A 26,733-nucleotide genomic window follows, 5' to 3' on the forward strand; every position below is an offset into this window, starting at 1 on the left:
AACTAACAATTATTATTTTTTTAATTTTCACTGGTTAGGTTCACCGACGAAGTCCATAGGTACATACTAATCGACCGAGCGAAAGTATGAAGTCTAATGCAATAGTTAGATTGACTATTTTTTCCCGTCACAACTCTTGGGTAGGCAGGTATAAACAGGTAAATCGATATGAAATACTTTTCATCTAGTAAACAGTTTGTTTCTAATTCACATCTTAAACTACTGGGTTCGAACCTTTACTTCAAGAGTTTGCCAAGCTGGAAAAATCATTGAATATAGTTCATAGTTCAAAGCTAACTTGGTAGATAGTAAGGAGATATTGGAACAATTGAAGATCCAGTCTCAAGTTAGCTCTTGCCTGCGGTCTCACAGGATGGGTGAGCAGTGAGGTTCTTTTTTATTAATAATTCCATTAATATATTCTTATTAAAATAATTATTAATAAAAAAGGAATTTATAAAATAAACGATCAGTTTATTATAATTCATAATCACATATTATTAAAAAACCAGTTTGTAATATAACTATAATTTCATAATAACTCGTAAATTACAAAAGGATTTCATTGAGCCAAAAGACATCAACGCTCACAAAGCACTTCCTTACACCATATAAGGATATTATTCAAAAATCGGAACAAGATACTTCCGTGGGAAATTCTAAGGCTCAACAGACAGAGCATAAGGCCACTCATAATACCAAGACATTCTTACTACGAATAAGTTATATAGCGCACAAACACAATCTCACATTTCCGTTTACAGTACGAGTATTAGTTAGAATTTAGCCAAAAAACATAAAATTAATTTATAACTACTTAGTTTATGGCCATCCGCGTCTTTAAGTGGATTCAGGTTTTTTAAGGATCCCTGGCGAATACTTGGCCCTTCTCCAGAATGCAATCTGTGATGATGACAAGAGACCTGATGGATTGATGCTGGTTCCCTCGGAAATGGGGTGGGCCCTAATGTGGGGCGCTACATGCGTTGATACATTAGCACCGTGTCATATCAGGGAGACAGAATCAAGACCGGGAGCCGCAGCAGAAAAATCTGAAACCGGTAAGTGGCTCAAGTATGCCTCTCTGACTGAGAGTTACATATAATTGTACCGTTTGCCGTGGAGACCCTTGGGCCATGGAGTCGTAGTGCAAAAAAAATTCACCGAATCATTTCACCGCGGCTAGTTGCCTCGACTGGTGACTGCTCCACTGGCCACCATTCCACGTGCGAATGATTTGTGTAGTTATTAGGATAAGTTATCTTAAGTTCTTACTATATTCTCTCTCAATAAAAAAAATTCATGTCCGTGACAATTTTTTTTATTGTTAATAAATGAATAAATAATAAAAAAATCTTTGTATGATGTGAAGTCAGCCTAAAACGTGGGAGACGACCTCGCCAAACACACTATAAAACTTATTTGACCCGCGAAACTCAACATACCTTAAAGTTAACGGAATCGATAGAACATGACGAACTTTTATATTGTGGCCTGTTTTTTTGCCATCGTCTTTACGGGATGGAGCCCTGCCCTCGGCGAAGGTAGTAATTTCTAGATAATATTTATTACTTTTTTTACTCTGCTCTATGGGTTTTATGGTCTCTGATTGTATCTGAGGTTATGGTACTTCGTTGTTAATACCGTTAGATAAATTGGCAAAAAATTGCAATAATCTTTTATTTAATGTTGTGTTTAGGTTTTGATATAATTTTGTGGTTCCATACGTGACATATTACTTTTTGTGTGAACAATCCAAGCAAACTGGGGCAAAATTATTTATAACGGGACATATTTTTTTTGTTTAATAATTCAGAGTTCGATGAATTTGTTATTTCAAACTTAAACTCAAAATTCATTCATTTAATTCTAGGTTTAGTTTATAATAACTTTCAAAATAATATTGGTCCGAGACCCACCAATAAAGTTCTTGGATTTTCAACATTTTATTTATATATATAAGGTTCAAAAATAAAAAAATACGTTAAGCTTATTTATCTACTTAGTAAATATCCGCCCGGCTTTACTTCTGCCACAGTAGCTAATCTCTTAAGACAAACATCATACGCAGAGTATAGTATTTTAGTGGATGTGTGTATTGCGTAAATACAGTTGCTTTTCATATTTACTTACTAATACTTCAGTGTAAGCCATCAGAAAGTTCTTATACTAACTTCCTAACTCTTTTTCAATCTTTTTTATTAGATCCCCCATTCCCCCTTGGGTATTGAATCAAATAAAAATTATAGATGTGGCGAACGAAAGAGTTCGTTCGCCACATTTATATATCCAAAAGTCAGACCTTGATACCCCTAGCCAAATAAGCAAACAACTTAACCGACAAGTTTAACTGTGATATGACTTATAATGTGAAATTCTGTCTTATGCCAATAATAAAACACTTCAAATAAAATAAATTGCAAATCAAATTCACCTAATAGCAACCTCTATTATATTTATGCAAAGCAGATTTCTTTTGTTGAATGTATTTTTTTTCTCTCTCCATTGTGCTTTAGAATATTTCTAGTCTTTTATGGACCAACTAGCGGACGCCGACTTCGTCCACCTGGAAAGCAATGTAAACTTTTAACTCCTATTTCACCACTTCAGGGGTTGAATAAAAAAATTCTAGAATCACTTTATATTTCGTAATTTTCATGATATAAGAACTTAAACTGTGACTCTAAAAATGAAGGACTTTCCATAGAAACTTTAAATTCCTTTTTCACCCTATATATCCCTATTATTATTTTAGGGTCAAAAAGTACCCAACGTTTTGCTATAACGTCCTACGTATTTACCATTATACCAAAATTCATCTTGATTGGTTCAGCCGTTTAGCTGTGAAAATGTAACACACAGACAGACAGATTTACTTTCTAATTTATAATATTAGCATAGATATATGTGAAGTCAATATAAAAATATCACACCTGACAACAAATCTAGTTTTATTGATCGTAAATTCGCTTTGTTGAACACACTTACAATGTGTTAGAAATTATTCAATGTATTGCCAGTCATATAAGTAAACTATTGGCCGTTTGTGAATAGTTAAGTACTTTCTTATTCAAAATATATTTTGTGTTTTTCAATACTTAAGAATATACCCAAAACTCTACACACCACACAATACAATGTTACGAACTAAACTAAAGCTCAGTTTGCTAAACGTTCTTATCTATATTTATACATATAAGTACTTTTAATACAACTGTGACGTAACAGGTTCATTTCTGTACATTAAATATATTTTGATAATTTAGCTGGTGGGCAATAAATAATAGACACAGAAACGAAAAATATTTTTTTTTATCTGGGCATCATTTTGAGTGAATTCAAATGAAACTTGGCACGATTTGATACCATAAAACGAGAAAATTTATGTTGATTTGAATATAAAATCAAAATGGGGGTAAAATAGAGGTTGAAAGTTGGCACGGAAGACCTTTATATTTCAAGTTACATTTGAATGACATTGTTTTTAGAGAATACTAAAAATAATGTGATTCAAGATTTTTCAAAATTCTACTCCCAAAGTGTTAGAAAGGGTTTGAAGGTTTTTTTATATAGATCGTATACATTTTATGTTATATTTTTGTAAAATTAACCATGCAAAATATAAATAGGGTGAAATAAGAGTTGAAAGCTTACATCGATTTTCACGCGGACGAATTCGCAGTCGTCTGCTAGTATACAAACAAAAGTGGTCTTCAAGTGGCATTCATGGCTTTCTATTGTAAGCACATGAAACTTTTACTGTAAATTGTTTTTTACAGAAGATCAGGCAGAACCAAGGCATTTACAAGGAAAACTATGTCTTAAATTAGGAATATGCGGTGGGCATAAGGGAGGATACGATAACCACCATGGAGGTTACGATAATTACCATGGACACGGTGGCTACCAAGGTGGTTATGGTGGCTATCAAGGAGGTTATGGTGACTATCAAGGAGGGTATGGCGGTCATCAAGGAGGTTACAACCCTTATCCTGCGATAAATATCGGCATTAGTCAGTCCCAATCATCTGCGAGTGCTGGCGGCGGAGGATTTGGCAGTTCGAGTTATCCAAACAATTATCAATATAATGGAGGATACCCTAATTATGGAGGATACAATGGTCATAAAAGACCAAGCTACTTTGGTAATGGTTTCGGTTCATATAACAACCAGTTTAATGGGAACTATAATGGGAGACCGTCAGGACAAGGAGGATATGGATTCCAAAGGCCATTTGGATATTATGATGGGTCTAGTGAAGAAGATTATGATAATTACAGTAGATCGGCGAAGAATAAGGACTGATTTGTATTTTTATTAAAAACGTTGTCTGTGATATTTACGATTAAAGTATAAACTGAATATTTAATTTGTTTTTTTCCACACCACTTTAGAACACTATCCTAAGTAATTCTACTATAGTATTTGCTAACAAACATTTAAACACTATGGTGTGTTTGAGCTCCAAATACTCGATAAGATAGTACAGGGTCTGTATCCATGTGGCAAGTCGATTCTCTTTCTACGAGTACAAACGCTAACGCTTCGAAAACTAAAAAGTAAATGAGAATGACAGATCCGATCGATAACTTGATCACGTGACCTGTCGATAGCAAATGTCATTCGCATAATTTTTTTCAATTTTCGAAGCGTCTGCGATTGTAGAAACAGAATCGATGTGCCATACGGCTACAGGCCCAGGTCCATCTGAAGTGCTTGCGATACATAGCTATAATATTCATACATATATTGTAGCTATGTATCGCACATCACACATAATTTATATTACACATATATGTACATATATTAAGAAGAAACCACGTCCTTCGATTTGCCTTGGTAATAAACCTTTGCTTCTTCTGTTGTAAACAAGATAGTCAAAAACAAACAAGTTTAAAATTTAATTAAATCAACATATACGGAGACATATTGTCTGATTTTTAACATTATTTAAAATAATATAATATTAATATTGAATTGTAATGATTCAGTTAATAAATTAGAAAAAGATGAGATATTATAACATGATATTAAAAGCTCGCCCGTTATAATCATTTATCGACAAAGCGTGTAATTAATTAAGTTTATAGCCAATTTTAATTAATTGAAGGTGTATAAAAACAACTATTAATTTATTATCTATTATGAAAAAATATAAATAATAGATAGTTAAAGATTTTACATTATAATTAATTTTTTATACGATTGCTGTTAAAATTAATGTTGTAAAGTATTTATAAAATATGTTTTTATTAGTTAATAAGCATGTATAATATATTAATTAGTCATACAGTAATACTAAAATGGTTAAAAACGTTTTTTATGTAAAAAATAATTTCACTTTGTGTCTTTAACAGTATAATTAGTTATACCTACCTTTTAAAAATCGCTTTTTTGAAATTGGGTGTGCTGATTGATTCGTCTACGAGGATATCAAACCGTTGTGTGGTCATCATCTTTATCAACCCATATTCGGCTCACTGTTGAGCACGAGTCTCCCCTCGAAAATGAGAGGGATTAAGCTAATAGTCCACCACGTTGGCCCAATGCGGATTGGCAGACTTCACGCACGCGGAGAGAATTAAAAAAAATCTCTGGTATGCAGGTTTCCTCACGATGTTTTTCCTTCACCGTTTGAGACCGTTTGATTCATTTCTTAAGATGCACACAGCTGATAGTTGAAGGTGCATGCCTCGGACCGGATTCGAACCCACCCTCCGGAATCGGAGGCTGAGGTTATATCCACTGGGCTATCACGGCTCTTTGACTGTATAATGATTAAAAACTAATAGTTTTGTCTGTTTAATAATAACCGGAACCGATTTAGACTATTTCACGACTATTTCAGACTACACTAGACTATTTCACGCAATGATACCGCAAAAATGTACGGTACGGTAACTAATGTAAAAAAGATTCCGACAAATTGATAACCTTTTTCTGAAGTCGGTTAATAAAACTGACTGAATACTAAATTAATCCCATTAGAGCATATCGATTTAAAAAATGATCTCTAATTTAAAATAGATCAAAATTATCAAATTGTGATTTACGATCCTGCTAAAATTTGTATTGCAAAGATTGAAGGAGTCATTCTATTTTATCTGGCAATAAGTTTACCGTTTTCCGTTTATGAGTTTAAATAAATGTAGTGTCATTGCCTTAGATGTTATTCTTTGACCCACTGATTTAAGTGGGGGGATAACATCTTCTTGTAGTATATAAGATCGGAGAAATGGTACACAACTTACCATTCCTTGGCGAAAGCTCCTTTCATTAAATTATTTAAGATTCTAAAATCACAATTTTTAAAAATGATCGCAAAATTTTTGATCGTTTTATACGCAGTTGTTTACATAAGTGCTGTGCCGGTTGTATATGGTAAGTCCTGATTTACATGTAGCTTTATTACTGAAAAACTTAGTTTGGAACAATTAATAGGTTTAAAAAAAACCTAAAACCATTCTGCTTTTGATTACCAATAAAAAATGCAGCTTTAGTAGTCACAAAGGGCATCTACATCTACATATTATAATAAAATAAGTTAAATTGTGCTGTAAAATCAACAAAATAAAGTGTAATACGTAGTTCACAAACTTTTTTTTACAATATGTGTAAAAAGAGGAAATGTGCTCCGTAGTAATGATTATGACTGTTGTAAGTTGATTTGTTAACCTAAGCCAAATATCATCGGTTTTCATGTTATTGTTCGTGTTCTTGTGATCCTACGAGCATAATACTTTGCAACGGAATATCTCGCAATTGAGTTATTTTGTTACACAAATTGTTGCATTTTAATATTCGCAATTTATTTTCAGAAAATGTCTTCCCCGGGGTTGTATTCCGTGTGGGCCGCGCACCGAATCTGGCATTTGGTTTCGGCAGTGGCTTCAGCAGCAACATAGGCGGGATAAGCCACTCTTCCGGAATCGGAGCGTCCTTTCAAAGCGGAGACGCGACTGCTTACGGCTCGGGCGTTGGATCTACTGACGGGACATCAGCTAAAGGTGTAGGCTATGCCCACGCAGCACCTTACCACCCAGTGGAGAACGGATTGCAACATGCTCCAGTATTCGGTAACAACTTTGGAGGATACAGATCCGCTGTATCCTCAGCACACAACTTCGGATACGGATCAGCAGTGTCATCTGCGCATAGCGGAAATGGATTTGGATCAGCTGTGTCCTCGGTCAACGGTTACGGCAGAGGATCGGCTGTCTCCTCAGTCAGCGGTTTAGGAAGGTATTCAACTGCTGTGTCTTCTGCTAATGTGCGAGGTTTGGGGTACGATGCGGTTTCAAGCGTCAGAGGATCAGGTTACGGATCAGCTGTATCTTCTGCTCAGAATGTTGATGGGTTTGGATCAACTGTATCCTTAGCTCAAGGTCGGGGGTACAATAACTATGGTACGTCTATCGCGGCGTCGCAGAATTACCCGGGATTTGGGGCGAGTGTGGCGCATTCGGTTCAACAGCAGGATGGAGCTTATCAGCAGAGCGGTGCAAGCAGCATCAACGCTCCTGGCATTCAGTCAGCACAATCTCACGCCGTTAATGTTGACTACAATAATAATTACTGAACATAAATATGATTACAATTAACGATAGTTTATACTATAGATATGTTATGTGCCTATCAAATCTAATCTGAATTTAGTTACTCCACTGAGCGCACACATGCACAATTTTGTGTTAACTTACTTTAAATATTGATGTATGTATAGTTTTTACATTACCTGGACACACAGCTCGACATGGTAGTCAATATTTAGGTATTATTTGTTTATATAACTTTAATTGTTTACTATACGCGACTAAATACAATTAAGACAATTAGCCACTTTTGCGCGCTTCAGATTCGACGCGTTAATGACATATCTAATAGTATAAAATCTTTGGTTTAAATGTAAGAAAACGATGTCGAGATGACTGTAACTAGACACTTATCTCAATGTCTTTTTATCAATTAAAAGCGGACAGATTAGTGCGACATAGGTAGATATTTATTAACTTTTGTTCCTCAAATAAATTTAAGAAAAACATAGAATAAATGCTTTTCCTAGCTTATCTTAATTTAGGTGTGAAAACAACATTATAATCAGTGCGTGAGTTTTAGAATAAACAGACAAACTTGTTTAGGGATCTGTGTTATTTAAAGATACAAACAACTTCCTATTTTAACTTACTTAAGAATATATAAGTGTAACACACTATTCTATAATTTATGGTTACCATTGAAAGTATTTTAATAAAAGACTGTATTTGTATCTTTGTTTTTTTTTGTCCACTAGTATTTAAGACTTTTTATTTTAATCATCCAGTCCTTAAAAACTTGCTGTAAAGGCAATCTATTGTATTTTACTAATACATAATTTGTGTTCTATGGTGATACTCAAACAACCTAAGGAGTTATGGACCCATGTGAGACAGAACAGAAACGAAAATTTAATTTTGAAATTTAAATCGGGATCTACGACTGGCTTATGTACATTGTAATATTATATTTAGTCAGATTAAGGTACTCTAAGTTAATGCTTTTATCACCTGATTAATTGCTTATTTAATTCTTTTAATATATCTTAATTTATACCAAAACAAATCACCACCTCCTCTTACTATCATCGTTCTTTTTCAAAATTTATATTTTTAGGAATTCTATAAAATAAATTTTCTTTTTGTCTCTCCGAGTATATCTATAAATTAGTCAAAACACATTTTTTGTGTAGATGTTTTTTTTGTGTAGTAGTGAAGATGTAGCCTAGGATGGAACGCTCTGGCCTAGACGATGATACTCTCATCTTAAAAATGCCCAGGTTGTAAGAATTAAGAAACACTGACTTCAGTAGAGAGTTCCATACCTTAGCCATGCGTATAAGAAACGAAGAAGCAAATTGCTTCGTACGAGTTCTAGGGATGAAAACCTACCCGGTGTTTTGCAGTGTGACATTTGAATTACATTAGCAATAGGGTATAAACCAAAGAACATAAAAATACAGTAGAATCCGCTTAAGACGATCACGCTTAAAACGATTTCTCGCATAATACGTCATTTTACGTCAGTCCCTTGTTGATTTGAGACATGTTTTCATACATTTCCTAACGCACAATACGATTCGTCATCCCGTTTAATACGCCTACATGTCACACGCGTGTAATTCCAAATGCGACAAATTAATTACAACAGGTAGATCAGGACATCATAAAGGTCCTTAAACAAGGTTGCAGGACAAGACTAATACATGATATCTTAAAGAACTGAAAGACCCTGACAGCAAACAACCCTTAACATGATGCGATTGTGAAAATTTTGAAGACGCGCTGCAAAAGTAAAATTAATTGAAAATTTCGTAATTACTAATGCATCAAAATCTTTTTGTCATACCAGAATAAGTGATTACTTTAAGTAGCACAATTAGGTAGTCTTTACACCAAATACACAAATTTTTATAACTATGTGTGTGTAACTAGTCGTTATATTTTTCACAATCCCTCACCCGTATCCCGTATTTCCCCTTTCGCTTTCCCGTCTAAGGTGCGTATTATAGTTGGGTTCCTGCGAAGTCGTATTAAACGGGTTCTACTATATAGGGAACACTGATCTATTTTAAAAGTACAGTTAGATTTAAAACAAAAACTCCAATCGAACGTTTCTAGCAGCCCAAAGCTATGATTATGGTGTTCTTCGCAACCATATGGTTATGTGAAGTATAGTCTTTACAATGGCTTTTGTTGTACGAACACCTTAATTTAAGCATAATTCAAGTATCATCTGGAACATAAAGTTTATTGCTAGTCCCGTTCTGGACCGCCGTGGATGTAAACATACAATTTGTGATCTGAATATAAAGCTAGACACTGATGACTTCGGCGCATTTAGTGATTTGTGACTGTCAATGAAATGGCTTTTCTTTTGATATTTTGTATTGTATTTGGTACTGGAAATGTGTTTGGACATCGAGCTGAAGGTATAATACGTTTAATAATTACAGCTTCATTAATTAACAATTAACTGAATCGTTGGTCCAGTGGCCTGGGGTCGGGTCCTGAGTCAGGCTATGAAATATTGAGCAATTTCTTTCCTCCAAGGAATACATAGTGTCATCCTCAAGTCGGAGTTGGTGATGTTAATGATAACAGCCCGGTACCTCGGAGAACACTTTAAGTCACCGGTCCCGGTGATCATAATCATGAAATATACGGTGTCATCCTAAGCACACCAATCAGCATTAGATCGGCCATGACCAGCCTCGGTTTTTGACGGCCTCCGTGGCTCAGTGATATGCGCGGTGGGTCTACAAGACGGCTGGGTCGATTGAGGTTTTCTTAATAGGTCTGGCGGGTGGAAGGCTTACGTGGCTAGCTCACTTAAAACTTAGATTGCATCGTCACTTACCATCAGGTGAAATTGTATTCAAGGGTTATCCTGTAAAGAATAAAAAGTCACCCAAAATCCGGAGATACAAAACTTATCTAGTGGATTAACGAGACAGTTACAATTAGATGAAGATTGAAATTTAACTTTACACTTCAAATTAAGAGACGCAGTAGCCAATTAAGTTTAAACCTCAAAATATTTTACAGATTATGGAAAACCAAAGGATCAAATCACAGTGAAAACTGATCTCCCTTTAGTCCTAAATAACGGTATGGTAGGAGTTGCTAGTGTAGCAGGGATAACATCAAGAAATGGAAGAGTCTCAACCGTCGGTGGTATTCATTTCTACCCACATTTTAACCATCATCGATATGAAACATCAATCAAACCACCAATACATAGAATTCAGGAATATTCATACAATAACAAAGACTTGAAAAAACATAGAGATGACGAAATTATGAATACTTATTCCAGTAATGACCCAAGTATGGCAGACAAAACAGAAGATTCCAGAATATCCAACAACTGGTCCCATTATTTTGATCCAGTGTTCTGGCCAAATAATGATTACCTATTTAGGGATCCAATAGATTTACACAAAAGTCATCAGAAAATAGAGGAATGGATCCATAGAGATGTAATGGATACTTTCGTTCCTCATACTATGAAATACAAAAACTTATGGCTCTATCCAAGTTTTAATCCAGTTTTTAATTAATATGTTAATTAATTAATGTTAATCTATGTTAATTTTTAATCAACAACAATCCGATCGTCCATCAAGATAATTTATTTATTTTATTTATTACGCCTTATAAAATAGTAAAGCAAAAATGGTTCAAGGGGTAGAATATATAAAAAAGTTATTCACTAGGCTATGTCCACACAGACAACAGAGTGTTTCTATAAACCAAAAGATGTAAAAAAATAGCAGAAAAAACGAATTATGTTTCTTAGACAATACAAAAGTACAATATGCGAATATGTCTATAGATCATATCTAAAAATTGTTGCATATTAGTTTTTTAACAGATAATGTAAATCTAACAAGCAAAAAAGTTTAATAAATACCTTATAAATAATATTTAGTGTAGCTTCTTTATGTACCCTTTATTTCTTAATTTATTAGTATAGTTTCCATAACATTGTAATAAAGAATTCAGTTAAAATTTCGTTTCTTTGACTTAATACTGGATACCTACATAATTAAGTTAAAATATTATACCTACTTGAATTTAAGATAAATAATAATTATATATTTAAGTTTAATTCTAATCAGAATATTAAGAAGTTGATTATTGTATCGTATAAAGTCTACCAACAATAATCCAAAAAAAGGAACCATAAAAAAGATACGTTTTACGAGCGTTAAATAATTGTAATGCCTATTGTCAGTAAATGTAACTGTAAAGTAGTTGATCAAGTTATATATAAGTGAGTACAAACATGTAGGAGCTAATGTTAATTACTTCGTAGTAAACACGTACATTGAGTAACAATTTCTTGTGCTAGCTTTAAGCCCGTAACACATTACAAAGGAAAAGCGACAAAGATGATAGCCGGTAAAAACTGTCACTTAGTTATGGAAAAACAACGCTAGTAGGACCATGTCCCCCAAAGCCTTGCGACCACAAACCTGAAACGTAGGTATAAACTGATAGGTCTCATGACTAATGTGATTACGCAAATAACCTTTAATATCGAATAACAGGCAGACAGAAACACGTCATAGATTGCGCTGCGCCCGTCATCCTGAAGACCACTTGTCAAGGTCTTTCAGTCTGCGAAGGCGTGAGTTCAGTAATAAAACGTTTAAGAAAAAATACATGATAGGTACTTCTTCTAACCCATACAATAAATTCGCCGCAGGCCTCGACGCCACTGCTGTCCATTAAAGTATTATTTTGTTTTATTCATGGCAATAGGGCGAACTCTGTACCAAAAAACTTGTATAACTACAAATACCTGTAAAGGTAGCATTCCGATCTTGGCGACTGTGACGCGCAACCGCGACCTTCGACCGCGACAGGGTTCCACGACCCACTGCTTAGTATAAATTTATATGGGGCACTAAACATAAATGGTCGCGCGACGTGGTCTCGGGCTTTGTTTAGTGCTCCATATAAATTCATACTAAGCAGTGGGTCGCCCGGTCGCAGGTCGCAGTCGCGCGTCGCGGTCGCCAAGAACGGAAGGCTACCTCAACCGCTCCGCTTGTCGCCATCCGCGTCGCTAGTCACAGTGTCATAGGGTGCATGCGCAGGCGAACTGAACCGTCACCCACCTTTATATCATTATGCAACTACCGCGGATCTATTCTACAATTAAACGCAAAAATGTAGAAATCTTCAAATATAATACATTCTTATTCTTAGTTAACTATATACTAACATAAACAATACATCTTATGTACGTAATGCAGACATAAAACAACAAGCTTTTAAAAGTTTCAAAAACGGATTTTTGCCGACCCCATTATAGTGGAGTAAGGTAAACAAAAACGCTCTCTAAAACCGGTGGACTTATGTATATATATGCATTTTTCGCAGATGTATAAAAGAAAGCGTGGCACAAAAAAAATAAATTTGAATAATTATGCGTCTTATCTAGAACTAGAATATTTTCCTTTCAGGACTGAAGGAATTTGAACCTTAAGTTATTCGAGGCAGGCCAAAATAAATTTACTCAGCTTTAAAATCTGCCAAGTGCGAGTTGGATAAGGACACTGAGGGGTCCGTAATGAAACCGTAATGAATGAATTAATGAAATTTGATTTGAAAATAATCTTTTTTTACATAAAAATGGAACCGACTTCAAAAGCCGTATTTCAGTTATTTTGATTTGAACACAAAATTACTGAACCGATTTTGATGAAAATGAAATGTATGAATACTCTAAAAAATAATATGAAAGTATACTCTTTCAAACAAAAAAAGATTTTTCAAAATTGGTTAATTACGAAGTTATGAGGTAACAAACATTAAAAAAAAAACAGAATTGAGAACCCCCTTTTTTAAAATCCAACCAATGGTCCTTTTTATTTTGCTCAAAAAAAAATGGACAAACCAGTCTTGAGATGACAGACATAAGATGGCCTAGGATCTCATGAGAATAGTGATCCGATAAGTCATAAGTTTTTTTTAAAGAATTATTAAGGAACCCTAATATGCAACAATGATTAGAACGACCCAGCATGCCCTAGATAGTCGTCCCCACAGATGTCTCGCTCTCGTCACACCACTCGCAGCGAGTCCTTTCACCACCGCGGACGATATCACCACCCGCCACCATCCTACCAATCTATACAAACAAGTGACCATGCGTTTTCTACTTATCTTACTGGTACTTTGCGTTGCAGTTTATGCAGCGCCGCAGTCGAAACTGCTTTTCGCTAACAGTGGTAAGTTTTTTATTTTATTTTAATTGACTCCAATTTTATTCTACTTACATTTCACCCACTATGTTCACGTTCCCATGGGAACACGGAGATAGGATTTGTTACCTGCTGATAATTTAGCTTTCTTTTGGAGAAAGAATTTTTAAAATTGGTCCAGTAGTTTCAAAGCTACAAACAAACACACAAAAACTCTTTCCTCTGTATATCTTTAGTCCCGTAGTCGTATGTTTTTGCGGATAACTTTTTTCCTTGCGGATCTTGATGAACCTAGGTACATTGTGTGAACAGACGGACGGAAAATGGTTTTAGTATTAGTTATACTTCTCTTATATCTTTAATTCAAGTAGTAATAACGTAGAAGGCGATATAGGATACTTTTGTTGCAAAAGTTAAAATAAAAGGGGGTGAAATAGGGGTTGAAATTTTGTATAGAAAGTCCTTTATTTTTAAAGATATAGTTTTAAAAGTTTGTTCATAAATCATAAAAAAATACGAAATATAGTGTGATTCGAGAAAAAAATAACCCCTAAAGTGGTGAACTAGGGGTTGAAAGTTTACATTGATTTCCATACAGACGAAGTCGCGGGCGTTCTGCTAGTGTACATATATCTAGAAAACAAAAACCGGTTATCTATAATGTCGGTTTACTGACGATAGTTGAACGTGACAACGTCATAAGAAAATACTGATGGAATGGTTGTATTTTTCAAAAGAAAATGTTCGTTTTTCTAAAATACTTCATAGACCAGAATATACTTTATTTCTCGTAAAAAAAGTTGGCAACCCAAGCAAGGGCGACGCATGACGTCATGTTTTTTCGAGTGTGCAGCCGGCTCCATCGAATTATAAGACGTTGTCAATATGCACTATTAGTAAATACGAGACAAATGTCTCAACAGTGATTGGATATATTCTAACTGTTTGTAATAAATTCAACGAGTGACCTCATGTGGTAACGTGTCGTTGTATGTATTAGCAAATATTATCATAATGATATGCACAAACGGTGGCAAATCAGCGTTGACCTTTGCTATACCTATGCCATATTTTATTGTGTTGAATCACTGCTTATTTATTATGTTATAGAACTATGAACAAATCATTTTTTTTCATATATAGATATAGTTAGATGTGTTTATTAGGGTTCCGTAATCCACGAGGAACACATAAAGTTTCGCCAGCGGTATAGCTGGAATTTATCATGAGTAGGTATGAATATTAATAAACCGGCCACGCGCAGTGGTAGGGTTTCGTAAGATAACTTTAAACCCTTATTTAATGCACAATAGACTATAAAAAAATAATTCGAGTAAAAAAAAATCATCCCCACTTTACATGTAGGGGAGGTACCCTGAAAAAAAAAATATTTTTCAAAGTTTTATTTTACGATTTAGTTTTTTTATGTACGTACTTATGCTAAATTACAGCTTTCTAGTAGTCTTGGTATTAAACTGCGGGTAGACGGACGAACGAACGGACAGACAGACGGACTATAACGGACAATAACGTATTCATTTGCCGACCGCATTAGCAAAACAATAGCGTGTTGGGTATAAGCTCCATAAACCCTTTCCTTTAAGGAGGGAAGCCTGGCCTTGTAGTGCGATGATAAAATATGCTGATTATTAAGAATTTTTTGACGGCCTCCGTATTGCAGTGGTCTGCGTGGTGGATTTACAAGATGGAGGTCCTGGGTTCGATCCCCGGCTGGACCGATTGAGGTTTTCTTAATTGGTCCATATCTAGCTGGTGGACTTTGGCCGTGGCTAGTTACAACCTTACCGGCAAAGACGTACCGTCAAGCGATTTAGAGTTCTAGTAGGATATCGTTTAGAAACCAAAAGGGTTGTGATTTTTCGTCCTCCTCCTAACAAGTTATCCCGCTTCTATCTTAGGTTGCACCATCACTTACCATCAGGTAAGATTTTAGTCAAGAGCTAACTTGTGAAGAATAAAAAAAAGAATGAGGCTTAGTCTAGTGAAAGTATTGAATAATCAGATATTCGGTCTACTTTCCAGATAACAATGGCAAGCAGATCATTGAGGAGGTGGTGGTGGAGTCAGTGCTGCATGTGAAGAGTCCGTCAGCAGCGCGGCAGGCGCGCACCAACGTTCGCACCAACCTGCAGGACGGCTCCAGTGTTGCTGAAGCGAAGAACTAATGGAAACTTAGTTATATATAACCCGTGCACTTAGTGCACTTAGTTATATATAGCTTTACCGTTCTAAGATCTGTGGTTATACTATACTATACAAAAGCCAAACTAGATGTGCAATGTTTAACAACAAACAAATTCAAAATGAAGGTAGAAAATACATTTCGTATAATACCTGAATTCACTTAAATTATTATTATTTTTTTATAAAATGTTATTTAAAATATATTAGCCATATCTAATTGTAATGAAATTTATTGTCATTAATTTAGGAACAAGTTAATAAAAATGATTATTGGGTATATAACTCTTATTTTTAATTTGGTTGTTGATAAAAATTGCACAGCAGGTTTAGTGTAAATTATTTACACCTAGCACATCAACAATTCATATTCACAAGTTGTAATTTATTAAGGTTCAGTAACCAAATTTCTATTCCTATTATTAAAACACCACTGTCCGTCTGTCACCTGGCTCATATATCAACAGTGTATTTATGTTGCTGCTGTCAATCACACAAACTCTAAAAAATGTCATAAAATGAAAATTCGATATGAGGGCTCTCTTAGGCTCAAGTGCAACAAACGTGATTTTCCCACGTTTTTACATTTACCTCTTTATAATAAAAGACGCACAATCATGTAGAAAATTTCAGTTACAAACTGGCCAATTTTGCTTTGTATTCAATAAAATTCCAAATTCAGAGCAAATCCAAGCTTAAATATTAAGTTTAAAGTTGAATTTGCAAATGCGACTACTTGAATTGAGTACCAAGAAGTTGTGTTTCGCATTCATTGAGTGGGGACGTTTTTTGGTCGCTTATTGTGCATCCACTTTTTAATAGGAGATCGATGCGTTTTTTAAATAATGCGCCCTTCATGCTTTATTCCGACTCGCGCTTGGCCGGTTTTTCCTTTTTTATAACGACCACCGTTAAATGATCTACAAAATAAAATAAACAACAACGCAGGAGCTGATTTTAGCAGAATGGATAAAAAAATCAGTTAAAATGAAGTGGTAAATTGGTTGGTCAATTTTCAGAGGGTATTATTGGACGCACCAAAATCTGGAAGATAGCTTGGAAGGAAAACAACCCACCTTCGTTTGCTTCGTTGTTTTGTCCGATTCGCCATAGATATCACAAAGTTTGAGCAGTATGGTCGTTAATATATTTTTTTCCTGGGTCCAAGGACTACTGTTAGTAGTGTGGTGTCTATGAATGTATAAAAAGTTCAAAATTATATAATGTCCTGAGCTTCATAGATATTTAACAAGCACGATGCATAAATGTGCTAGGATTAAAAATAATCTAGATATAATTATTTTTAGGTGTATCATTAACTAACTAGTCATTTAATTCTCTATATAATATTATCGTATGTATTCCTATGTGATAAAATATCTATCTTCTATCTATCTTCTATACTATAATAAAAGAGTAGAAATCGAGTGTCTGTACTTTGCCCAAATTTAACTAAAATCAAGTTAGGGCGATTAGAAAAGAGCAATAGAATACAAAAATATTTTTTTTAATTTTCTTGTCTGTCTGTCTGTCTGTCTGTCTGTCCTTCTGTCTGTATGTTCGCGCTATTCTCTGGTTCTACTGAACGGATTTTAATGCAGTTTTCACAAATAGATTAAGCAAAGTTCAGGGCAACATATAGGCTTTGTTTCATTAAGATCGGACAGATAGAAAAAAAGTTATCTTGAAAAAACCGGATTGCTCAAATTTATTCCCAGGCGTTATTTGGAGAAACGAGTTTTCCACTAAAACTGTGTAATATCGATATTGAGGCACATATTCTATACTCAACTGACCAATTTGTTTGTTTATTTGGTTGAACGTGCCAAGCTAATCATAGGAACTACTTGAAAGTTCAGGTTCAAATTGGATAATTCTTTTTGTGTTTAAATAGTCACACTGTCTGCTTTTTATCGTATAATGGTATGCAAGTTTTGTTACTGTTTCTAGCAATAACTACTTAATAGATTGACCTAAAAGGAGATCATTCATTTTGGGCCTTTATGAAATTAGTGTCGGCCAACAAACAAAAATAGCACGAATTTGGCGCAATAGCTAATCAATACTTCTGTCAAATTTTGTACATAGAAGATATATTAAATTTTTTTATTTTTATTAGAGGGCATTATACAATCGATACAAAATATTTGTTTTGATTTCTTGTCTGTCTGTCTGTCCGTATTTTTTGTTGACCGGGCATCACGCTGAAACTACTGAATGAATTCAAATGAAACTTAGCACGGTACGAGAATATAATACGGAGCAGGATAAAGTATACTTTTTATAACGAAAATAAAATCTAAAGGCGGTGAAATAGGGGTAAAAAGTTTGTATGAAAAGTCCTCCTTTTTTTCTGGTCAATTTACCCAAGAACAAAAAACACTTTATTATAGACCGGCCTTCGGCCGGGAGTTTATGATACAGCCTTCGACCGTGACTACGGCTAGGTATTTTACCCAAACAAAAAAGAAGCGCGGCCTTCGGCCGGGGGTTTGTGATACAGCCTTCGACCGTGACTACGGCTAGGTATTTTACCGATGCACAAAAAAAACGGAACGCGCGGCCTTTGGCCGGGGGTTTGTGATATGGCCTCTGATCGTGGCTACGGCTGGGCATTTTACCGATGCACAAAAAACGGAACGCGCGGCCTTCGGCCGCGCACTTTATTATACACCGGCCTTCGGGCGGGGGTTTGTGATATGGCCTCTGATCGTGGCTACGGCTGGGCATTTTACCGATGCACAAAGAAAGGAACGCGCGGCCTTCGGCCGCGCACTTTATTGTACACCGGAATTCGGCCGGGGGTTTGTGATATGGCCTCTGATCGTGGCTACGGCTACGCATTTTACCGATGCACAAAAATCGGAACGCGCGGCCTTCGGCCGCGCACTTTATTGTACACCGGCCTTCGGCCGGGGGTTTGTGATATGGACTCTGATCGTGGCTACGGCTGGGCATTTTACCCAAACAAAAAAGAAGCGCGGCCTTCGGCCGGGGGTTTGTGATACAGCCTTCGACCGTGACTACGGCTAGGTATTTTACCCAAACAAAAAAGAAGCGCGGCCTTCGGCCGGGGGTTTGTGATATGGCCACTGATCGTGGCTACGGCTAGGTATTTTACCGATGCACAAAAAAAACGGAACGCGCGGCCTTTGGCCGGGGGTTTGTGATATGGCCTCTGATCGTGGCTACGGCTGGGCATTTTACCGATGCACAAAAAACGGAACGCGCGGCCTTCGGCCGCGCACTTTAATGTACACCGGCCTTCGGCCGGGGGTTTGTGATACAGCCTTCGACCGTGACTACGGCTGGGTATTTTACCCAAACAAAAAAGAAGCGCGGCCTTCGGCCGGGGGTTTCTGATATGGCCTCTGATCGTGGCTACGGCTGGGCATTTTACCGATGCACAAAAAACGGAACGCGCGGCCTTCGGCCGCGCACTTTATTATACACCGGCCTTCGGCCGGGGGTTTGTGATATGGCCTCTGATCGTGGCTACGGCTGGGCATTTTACCGATGCACAAAGAAAGGAACGCGCGGCCTTCGGCCGCGCACTTTATTGTACACCGGCCTTCGGCCGGGGGTTTGTGATATGGCCTCTGATCGTAGCTACGACTGGACATTTTACCGATGCACAAAAAACAGAACGCGCGGCCTTCGGCCGCGCACTTTATTGTACACCGGAATTCGGCCGGGGGTTTGTGATATGGCCTCTGATCGTGGCTACGGCTACGCATTTTACCGATGCACAAAAATCGGAACGCGCGGCCTTCGGCCGCGCACTTTATTGTACACCGGCCTTTGGCCGGGGGTTTGTGATATGGACTCTGATCGTGGCTACGGCTGGGCATTTTACCCAAACTAAAAAGAAGCGCGGCCTTCGGCCGGGGTTTTGTGATACAGCCTTCGACCGTGTCTACGGCTAGGTATTTTACCCAAACAAAAAAGAAGCGCGGCCTTCGGCCGGGGGTTTGTGATATGGCCACTGATCGTGGCTACGGCTAGGTATTTTACCGATGCACAAAAAAAACGGAACGCGCGGCCTTTGGCCGGGGGTTTGTGATATGGCCTCTGATCGTGGCTACGGCTGGGCATTTTACCGATGCACAAAAAACGGAACGCGCGGCCTTCGGCCGCGCACTTTAATGTACACCGGCCTTCGGCCGGGGGTTTGTGATACAGCCTCCGACCGTGGCTATGGCTGGGCATTTTACCCAAGCACAAAAAACTTCGGCCGGGGGCTTATGATGGGACTACCGACCGTGGTTACCAAGCATTTTACCCAAGCAAAAAAAACGCGCACTTTATTGTATAGGGGTTATGATTTTGTATTTTTCATATATAAAAAATTCGAAAATGTAAATAGAAGGAGCGAAGGGTTCGAAAATGTACATCGATTTTCACGCGGACGAAGTCGCGGGCATCTGCTAGTTATTATATAAAACAAAAAATAAATAATAAAATTGCTGTTTCAATTATTAGAGAATCTTATACCTATCTATACTACAGCCAACAAACAAGTTAAGAATGAAGGTAGAAAACGCATAATTTCATAACTTAGGCATTTATTTTAATTTTTTTTTTTTATTTTTATTGGCTTTATTGGCGGTCAAGCCGTTAACGCTGCAGGCATGTGAGCCTACTTGATCGTCAGTGGCTTACATTAGGTAAAAACAAAATAGGTACTATGAAACCAAATCATAGTATAAATAATTGATAAAGTATAAATAATATTGTTTATAATGAATATATCATAATGAATAATATCCCACAAAAGAATTATTAAAAAAATATATCTACTCTCTCTACTATCTGTTATGGGACGTTTTTTTCATCCAAAAAATCCTGAGTAGAAGCTGGATAGTTAGTGGTATTACACCAACGTGCCTGGAATATTATGCTAAGACTTAAGTTGTCGGTTCCATTTTTTTTAACATATTCTGATAGTAAATGATTGGGGCGTAAGGGGGAGGCAAGTATCAGCCAGTCTTCCGAACTGCCAACCTCACCTGCTCGTGGTGCACCCTCCAGATGGACTGACGAGGTTCGACTGACGAATGGCGGTATATTTCCCACAGGCTATAGAATGAACAAAAACAAGCCGTGATAGACCAGTGGATATGCCTACTAGTGGATATACCTCTGCCTCCTATTTCGGAGGGTGTGGGTTCTAATCCAGTCGGGGGCATGCACTTCCAAATTTTCAGTTGTGTGCATTTTAAGAAATTAAATATTACGTGTCTTAAACGGTGAAGGAAAACATCGTGAGGAAACCTGCATACCAGAGAATTTTCTGTGAAGTCTGCCAATCTGCATTGGGCCAGCGTGGTGGACTATTGGCCTAATCCCTCACAGCTCAGCAGTGAGCCGAATATGGTGAATGATAATGATGATGATAGAATGAAAATGGTTCAGGCCGGTGTCGGGCAAACTGTGCGTTGACCAACCCACATGACCAGCGTGGTCAGTATTGGACAAAACTTTGTATGGACCGAAATGTTGAAAGTCCCTATAAAAGGCCTATGTCCTGCAGTAGTTATCGGCTGATATGATGACGATGATGATGATTTTGATAGTAATCGTTACAAAGACAAGTAGAGCAGAGCTACGTGGGTGGGTGACATATATCGATTGTCGACATTGAATAAAGAAAATATATAGTATTTTTCGAAAGCCTCTAGTCAATATCAATAAATCATTCATCAATTCGGCTCTTTTGTGGTGGATTTAAAATTCCGCGGTACCTCTTAAATATTCCGGTTACATTCTACAAATGTTTAACAAGAAACGACTTATTATTCGTATGATCCGCTCCTACATTATACAGCTAACTCTGACACGCGCACTCGATCCTGTGTCAAATACAAATTACAATAAAGATCTGTACATCTAGGTAGATACGTAGATATTGGATAAACTCGCATCATACTAAAATGAGTCGCCAAGGCTATAAAAGGCATTGAGCAGAGCCATTGTATTTTATTCGTACGTATCTACCTTTTTTATAGGCGGGAAAACCCTCATGGCCACCCTTTTGGGTAGTACCGGAATCCCACTGGCTATAAACCTCTCCTACCTTCAGAACGCCTGTACCTGCCATTCGGCCTACCACCAACGTCACACTCTTTTCGCACTTTCCGAGTTTTTTTTAATCCTTCTCCTTTATTTTCATTATATTTTCCAGGAGAATCATTATTAGGTCCCATTTCTCACTTGATTCTAACATTGTATTAATTAAGATTTCCACCGTCATTTCTTGTTTTAGCTCCTTTCGTTTCCCTCTCTTTCAATTTTGAAACGCGTACAGCAAAACATTTTAGATTTAAATCGTAACAAACAAAATTAAAATCTTACCGCTTCATGATATTAGTTTAGATTTACATAACTATACGTGTTGATGTAAGTGTAAAGATTAATCCGTTGATAAATTTACAACATCGTAAATCCGGCGACAAAGAGAACTTTTTTGTCGCTAACGAAAAAATCGGCGTAACAACAAATCAATGACGCCTCGCGCATGACGATCGCGTAATAAGTTCCGCGAAGCTCTAACGATATTCTAGACAGACGTAAAATAAGTAATGTTGATCCTATCAAAGCATAAATGTGAAAATGGGAGCCAAATTCAATATGTGTCGTTATTGACTTTGCCCACAAAATAAATAATATCTAAGTGGGTGCTAATTTCTATAGATTATAGAACTTACAATATTTAAAGCTCAAGATTTTAATTGGCTAGTTTTTGCACGCAAATAAAATTCTTAAAACAGTACATGTATTTTTGTGAAAACGATATAAATTATTAATAAATATAATTTTATGCAAAAATTAGCCATAAATAATACCTACCTTGTCGCTTTGTTGTCAGTCTAAATTACTATCCTGTCTGCCTAAACCAAACAAAGCAGTAAAAAGTATAGTTTCGGAAATTATAGGAAAACAAACATACATTTAAATTATTCTTAATTACAATGCTCGGTAATCCAATCAATATCGGACCACCAGGATACCAAAAAAAAAAACAATTGAATAATCATTTAAAATGCCACAATGCTTCCGTAAACATGTTCGTAGCGAGATGATTCCGAGAGATTTAAATTCTATTCAATTAATTACTCAAGTAGGTATAAAGTTAAAGTTCGGAGCTAAAAAAAAGGAATCCTATAATTTGTATGCATTGCCACATCGTGAGCTACCGTGCCTTGGTTTTTAGTTCCAACGTCCATGTTTTAAATATTTGAATAAAATCCACATCATTAATATTGGCTTCTACATCTACAAAGGCTTGGGACTTGATAACAGTAGAATCATTTACATTGTACTTAAATATGTTTATTTACGCTTTTAAAAAAAATATCAACCATGTCTTATATGACTAATTTCTAAAGCTTTTTACCTTAAGACTATACAAAACCTGTAGCCATGTGCCACAATGATTTTCTTTCTACAAACGCTAAAGCTTCGAAAACTAACAAAATATATGGGAATGACAGATCCGATCGACTACTTGATCACGTGACCTGTCGATAGCGAATGTCATTGCCATACATATTTTTAATTTTGAAGCGTTAGTGTTTGTAGAAAGAGAAACGACGTGCCACATGGCTACAGACCCAGGTATCGTTAAAGCACGTTACTTTACGACGTTACGTATTTCATTTGATATTTCATGAGTACATACACTAACCGACCTACTAAACGGTATCACTCTGCAAATTAAATTAGTGCTAAGTAATATTACTGCAAAGATCTGTGATACCCTTCCAGTTTCCATTTTTCCTTCTTTCATGAGTAAGTGTAACGTGAACATCTTGGTGCCAAAAGAAAATATAGGCTTATTGGTAATCGCGCTCTATGCTAATTGCTAGGCATTAGACATTAAATTTTCGCTAGCTAAAACTGAAATATTACCAAGAAGAGGGAACGGTACTTTTGCCATCGTTTTTACACAAACGCTGAAGCAGACGCTTCTAGTATTATATCCGTGGTTTTAACTCTACTCGTTAAAGACTTAAAGCGTGTACTCATTAGGCCATTAGAGGCTTTAGGTATACTCTTTTGCCTTCTGCGATTTGTTTGACCATAATAATTTTAGATCACGATAATAATTATATTATGTAGAATCTCTTATATTGGTTTTAAGTTATGGACTTTTCTGGTATGGTTATAGTTTTTAATGGTTACAACTGACGGATTAAATAAATGGCCCTCCTGGTGTGCAAGTGGAAAGCCATCGTACCAACCAATACATTCTTAGCAACACTTCTCAGAAGCACGTCTTACAAAGTCACTCCCTGTCCAACAACCTGAGGTCTTTTCTGCCATGTACGTAATTATACTGTCAACCATGTCGTTCCGAGACAGCTATGCTGCTTAGAGGGAGAAAGAAGCATTACAGTAGTACTTCCCCGGAGAAGCTCTGCCACAAACGCTCTAGTACTAGTATTATCCAAATTACAAACATAGTTTGCATTTTTATTATAATACGATAAAATAAATTCAGCCCAGCAGGTGCTGATAAAGTTTAAATTTAAATATTCTGCATCTAAAAAATAGATCTCTTTCGTCTGTCCTATAAATTGCGATCAGACAATGGGTTTGGACGCGCAATTATGTATTGAATATTTCATTGGTTTTTTACATAATTTGGTTAAATGCGCAGGTGTTTTAGAGCCCACCTCATATACATGTATTGGTAATTATAAATAACTAAAGCATACAGCTTGTGTGACACAAATAATGATCATTGTATCTTAACCGACTTGAGCTTCAAATGTAAATGATCAATATATAGCTACTAATGTTATATTGAGGTAAAATTTGTGGAGTTTCTTGTAGGTAGTATTCCCTGGATCTACCAAACTGATTTTGAAAATTCTTTCACGACTAGAAACCCACTGTGAGTGGTAGGTTAAATTTTATCCCCATATTCTCACAGGAACGCGGGTAAAACCGCGAGGTTTTGGCTAGTAAAATACAGAAGTACGTACTTGCTTTCGTAACTTCGCGAAATTTTAAAAAGCTACTTCCAATACTTACCTACGACAAAGTGTGAAATTATCTTGTATAGCAATGCAGTATATCTGCATCACCAGGAATCAAAAATTGTATTTAAAAAAAAAAACAAAATTCATATTCATGCACACAAAAAGTTATCTAATAATATCGCAGAAATATGCGTAAAATACAAATTTTGCTTTGTTTAAAGTCAATCAAAACTTTTAAGGCATCATCATATTCACTGAGTCGATATTCATTGTACATTTCTGTTTTAACTACTTTGCGATTGAACGTTGTAACACTTATCGTTTATAACTGAATTGTCCACGTTTTTAATTATGACATAGTTAATGAGTCAGTGGCTTATAACTCAACCAAAAACATCCGCTCTGGTAATTCCAAATCACAAACACACCTGCATATTCAAGAGGGAGCGAAAACCTTCGACGGAAGCTTATTGATGGTTCGCCGATGATATAACCGATGTCTGACGCCACTCGTCATATCTGATCCATACACAGACAAATACTGACTCAGACACGAACACACTCCGTTCATTATCTTGAGAAAAAAATACAGAGTGCAGAAATTATAGTTAACTAAAGTACGCCCACGACATCGTCCGCGATTAGGCCTCCTTAATCCCGGCCTCTTATAAAGTTTATTCTTAACGGAGGGAACTACAAACTAGCTCCCTGCCCAATTTCATATTCATATGTAACGTTAAGTTCGATTTCGTAATAATAAAACCTTTCGCATAAATATGCTATTACTAGCTGACGCCGCGCGGTTCCACCCGCGTGGTTCCCGTTCCCGTAGGAATACGGGGATAATATATAGCCTATAGCCTTCCTCGATAAATTGGCTATCTAACACTGCAAGAATTTTTCAAATCGGAACAGCAGTTCCTGAGATTAGCGCGTTCAATCAAACAAACAAACAAACAAACAAACTCTTCAGCTTTATAATATTAGTATAGATAATATATTATTAGACTATTCATTTTATTGGGTACTAAATAATCTAAAGCAACGGTAGGGATAGGACTCAATAAAAAATATATTAATAATAATAATGTATCTTATAAGGCAATCCATCACCTTTAACATAGCATGTAGCCTGTAGGGCTCGCTAGAAATAAATGGCCCTACGCTTGTTACTTTGGTAATGTATAGCATACATACCGTAGGACTAATGAAATATTACATTTCGTGTAATATTTAATGAATAAAAAACCTCGAGACCGAAATAAAGCGTAAAATTTCCTCTGTCAACCTTTGGATACTCTTACAATATTAAAGTTTAATTCAATACAAATACGTTAAAGAAGATGTGAGTTTCCTAGAACTTAATAACTAATCTTCAATTCTAAACAACTCTATATTATGTATTAAAAAGTAATGGAATAAATTGTGCAAAATTATTTTTTTATAATTTACGAACACACGGATATAATTATGTAAATGGACAGACATACATTGAAATAAAGCACGACTAATTTCTAATTGTTGAAAATTCTGTTAAGATTTACTTGTCAAAGTATGCACGTCCATATTTATTTGTATTGGTTTTGAAGATGTTAGGAATATTAAAGATTAGAAGGTAGATTTACACTTTACACACGTATATATAACGGCAATCACGACGATCACAGTAACTGCCACTTTCAATAAAGAGGCACTTTATCTGCATTTACCGCAGCAGCCGGCCGGTGACATGTTCTTTATGAAAAGCTTCGCGTAATATCTCAATACTACTACGTGATTGATTTTTTAAAATC

At 36.3% G+C, this 26,733-nt stretch overlaps 2 protein-coding genes and 1 long non-coding RNA gene across 3 annotated transcripts; all 3 read left to right on the plus strand.

Moving 5' to 3' along the window:
- Positions 1 to 1,450: 1,450 nt before the first annotated feature.
- On the plus strand, positions 1,451 to 4,359 carry LOC112044415 (uncharacterized). Its single transcript, XM_024080261.2, has 2 exons — positions 1,451 to 1,544; positions 3,780 to 4,359. Exons 1-2 carry the CDS (start codon positions 1,472 to 1,474, stop codon positions 4,304 to 4,306), a joined length of 600 nt encoding a protein of 199 aa, XP_023936029.2. The 5' UTR covers positions 1,451 to 1,471; the 3' UTR covers positions 4,307 to 4,359.
- Positions 4,360 to 6,200: 1,841 nt separating this feature from the next.
- On the plus strand, positions 6,201 to 8,249 carry LOC112044416 (hornerin-like). Its single transcript, XM_024080262.2, has 2 exons — positions 6,201 to 6,382; positions 6,820 to 8,249. Exons 1-2 carry the CDS (start codon positions 6,316 to 6,318, stop codon positions 7,578 to 7,580), a joined length of 828 nt encoding a protein of 275 aa, XP_023936030.2. The 5' UTR covers positions 6,201 to 6,315; the 3' UTR covers positions 7,581 to 8,249.
- Positions 8,250 to 13,598: 5,349 nt separating this feature from the next.
- LOC128199941 (uncharacterized) lies at positions 13,599 to 17,381 on the plus strand. Its single transcript, XR_008252469.1, has 2 exons — positions 13,599 to 13,778; positions 15,795 to 17,381. It is a non-coding gene; the product is annotated as an uncharacterized LOC128199941 (long non-coding RNA).
- The last annotated feature ends 9,352 nt before the right edge of the window (positions 17,382 to 26,733 follow it).

This window comes from Bicyclus anynana, chromosome 1 (assembly GCF_947172395.1).
Source record: "Bicyclus anynana chromosome 1, ilBicAnyn1.1, whole genome shotgun sequence".
NCBI classification, from domain to species: Eukaryota; Metazoa; Arthropoda; class Insecta; order Lepidoptera; family Nymphalidae; genus Bicyclus; species Bicyclus anynana.

Coding starts and splice junctions, on each gene's coding strand:
- LOC112044416 (XM_024080262.2), top strand. CDS start 6,316: ATGATCGCAAAATTTTTGATCGTTTTATACGCAGTTGTTTACATAAGT. Junction 6,383..6,819: donor TGCTGTGCCGGTTGTATATG/GTAAGTCCTGAT, acceptor ATTTATTTTCAG/AAAATGTCTTCCCCGGGGTT.
- LOC112044415 (XM_024080261.2), top strand. CDS start 1,472: ATGACGAACTTTTATATTGTGGCCTGTTTTTTTGCCATCGTCTTTACG. Junction 1,545..3,779: donor GAGCCCTGCCCTCGGCGAAG/GTAGTAATTTCT, acceptor TGTTTTTTACAG/AAGATCAGGCAGAACCAAGG.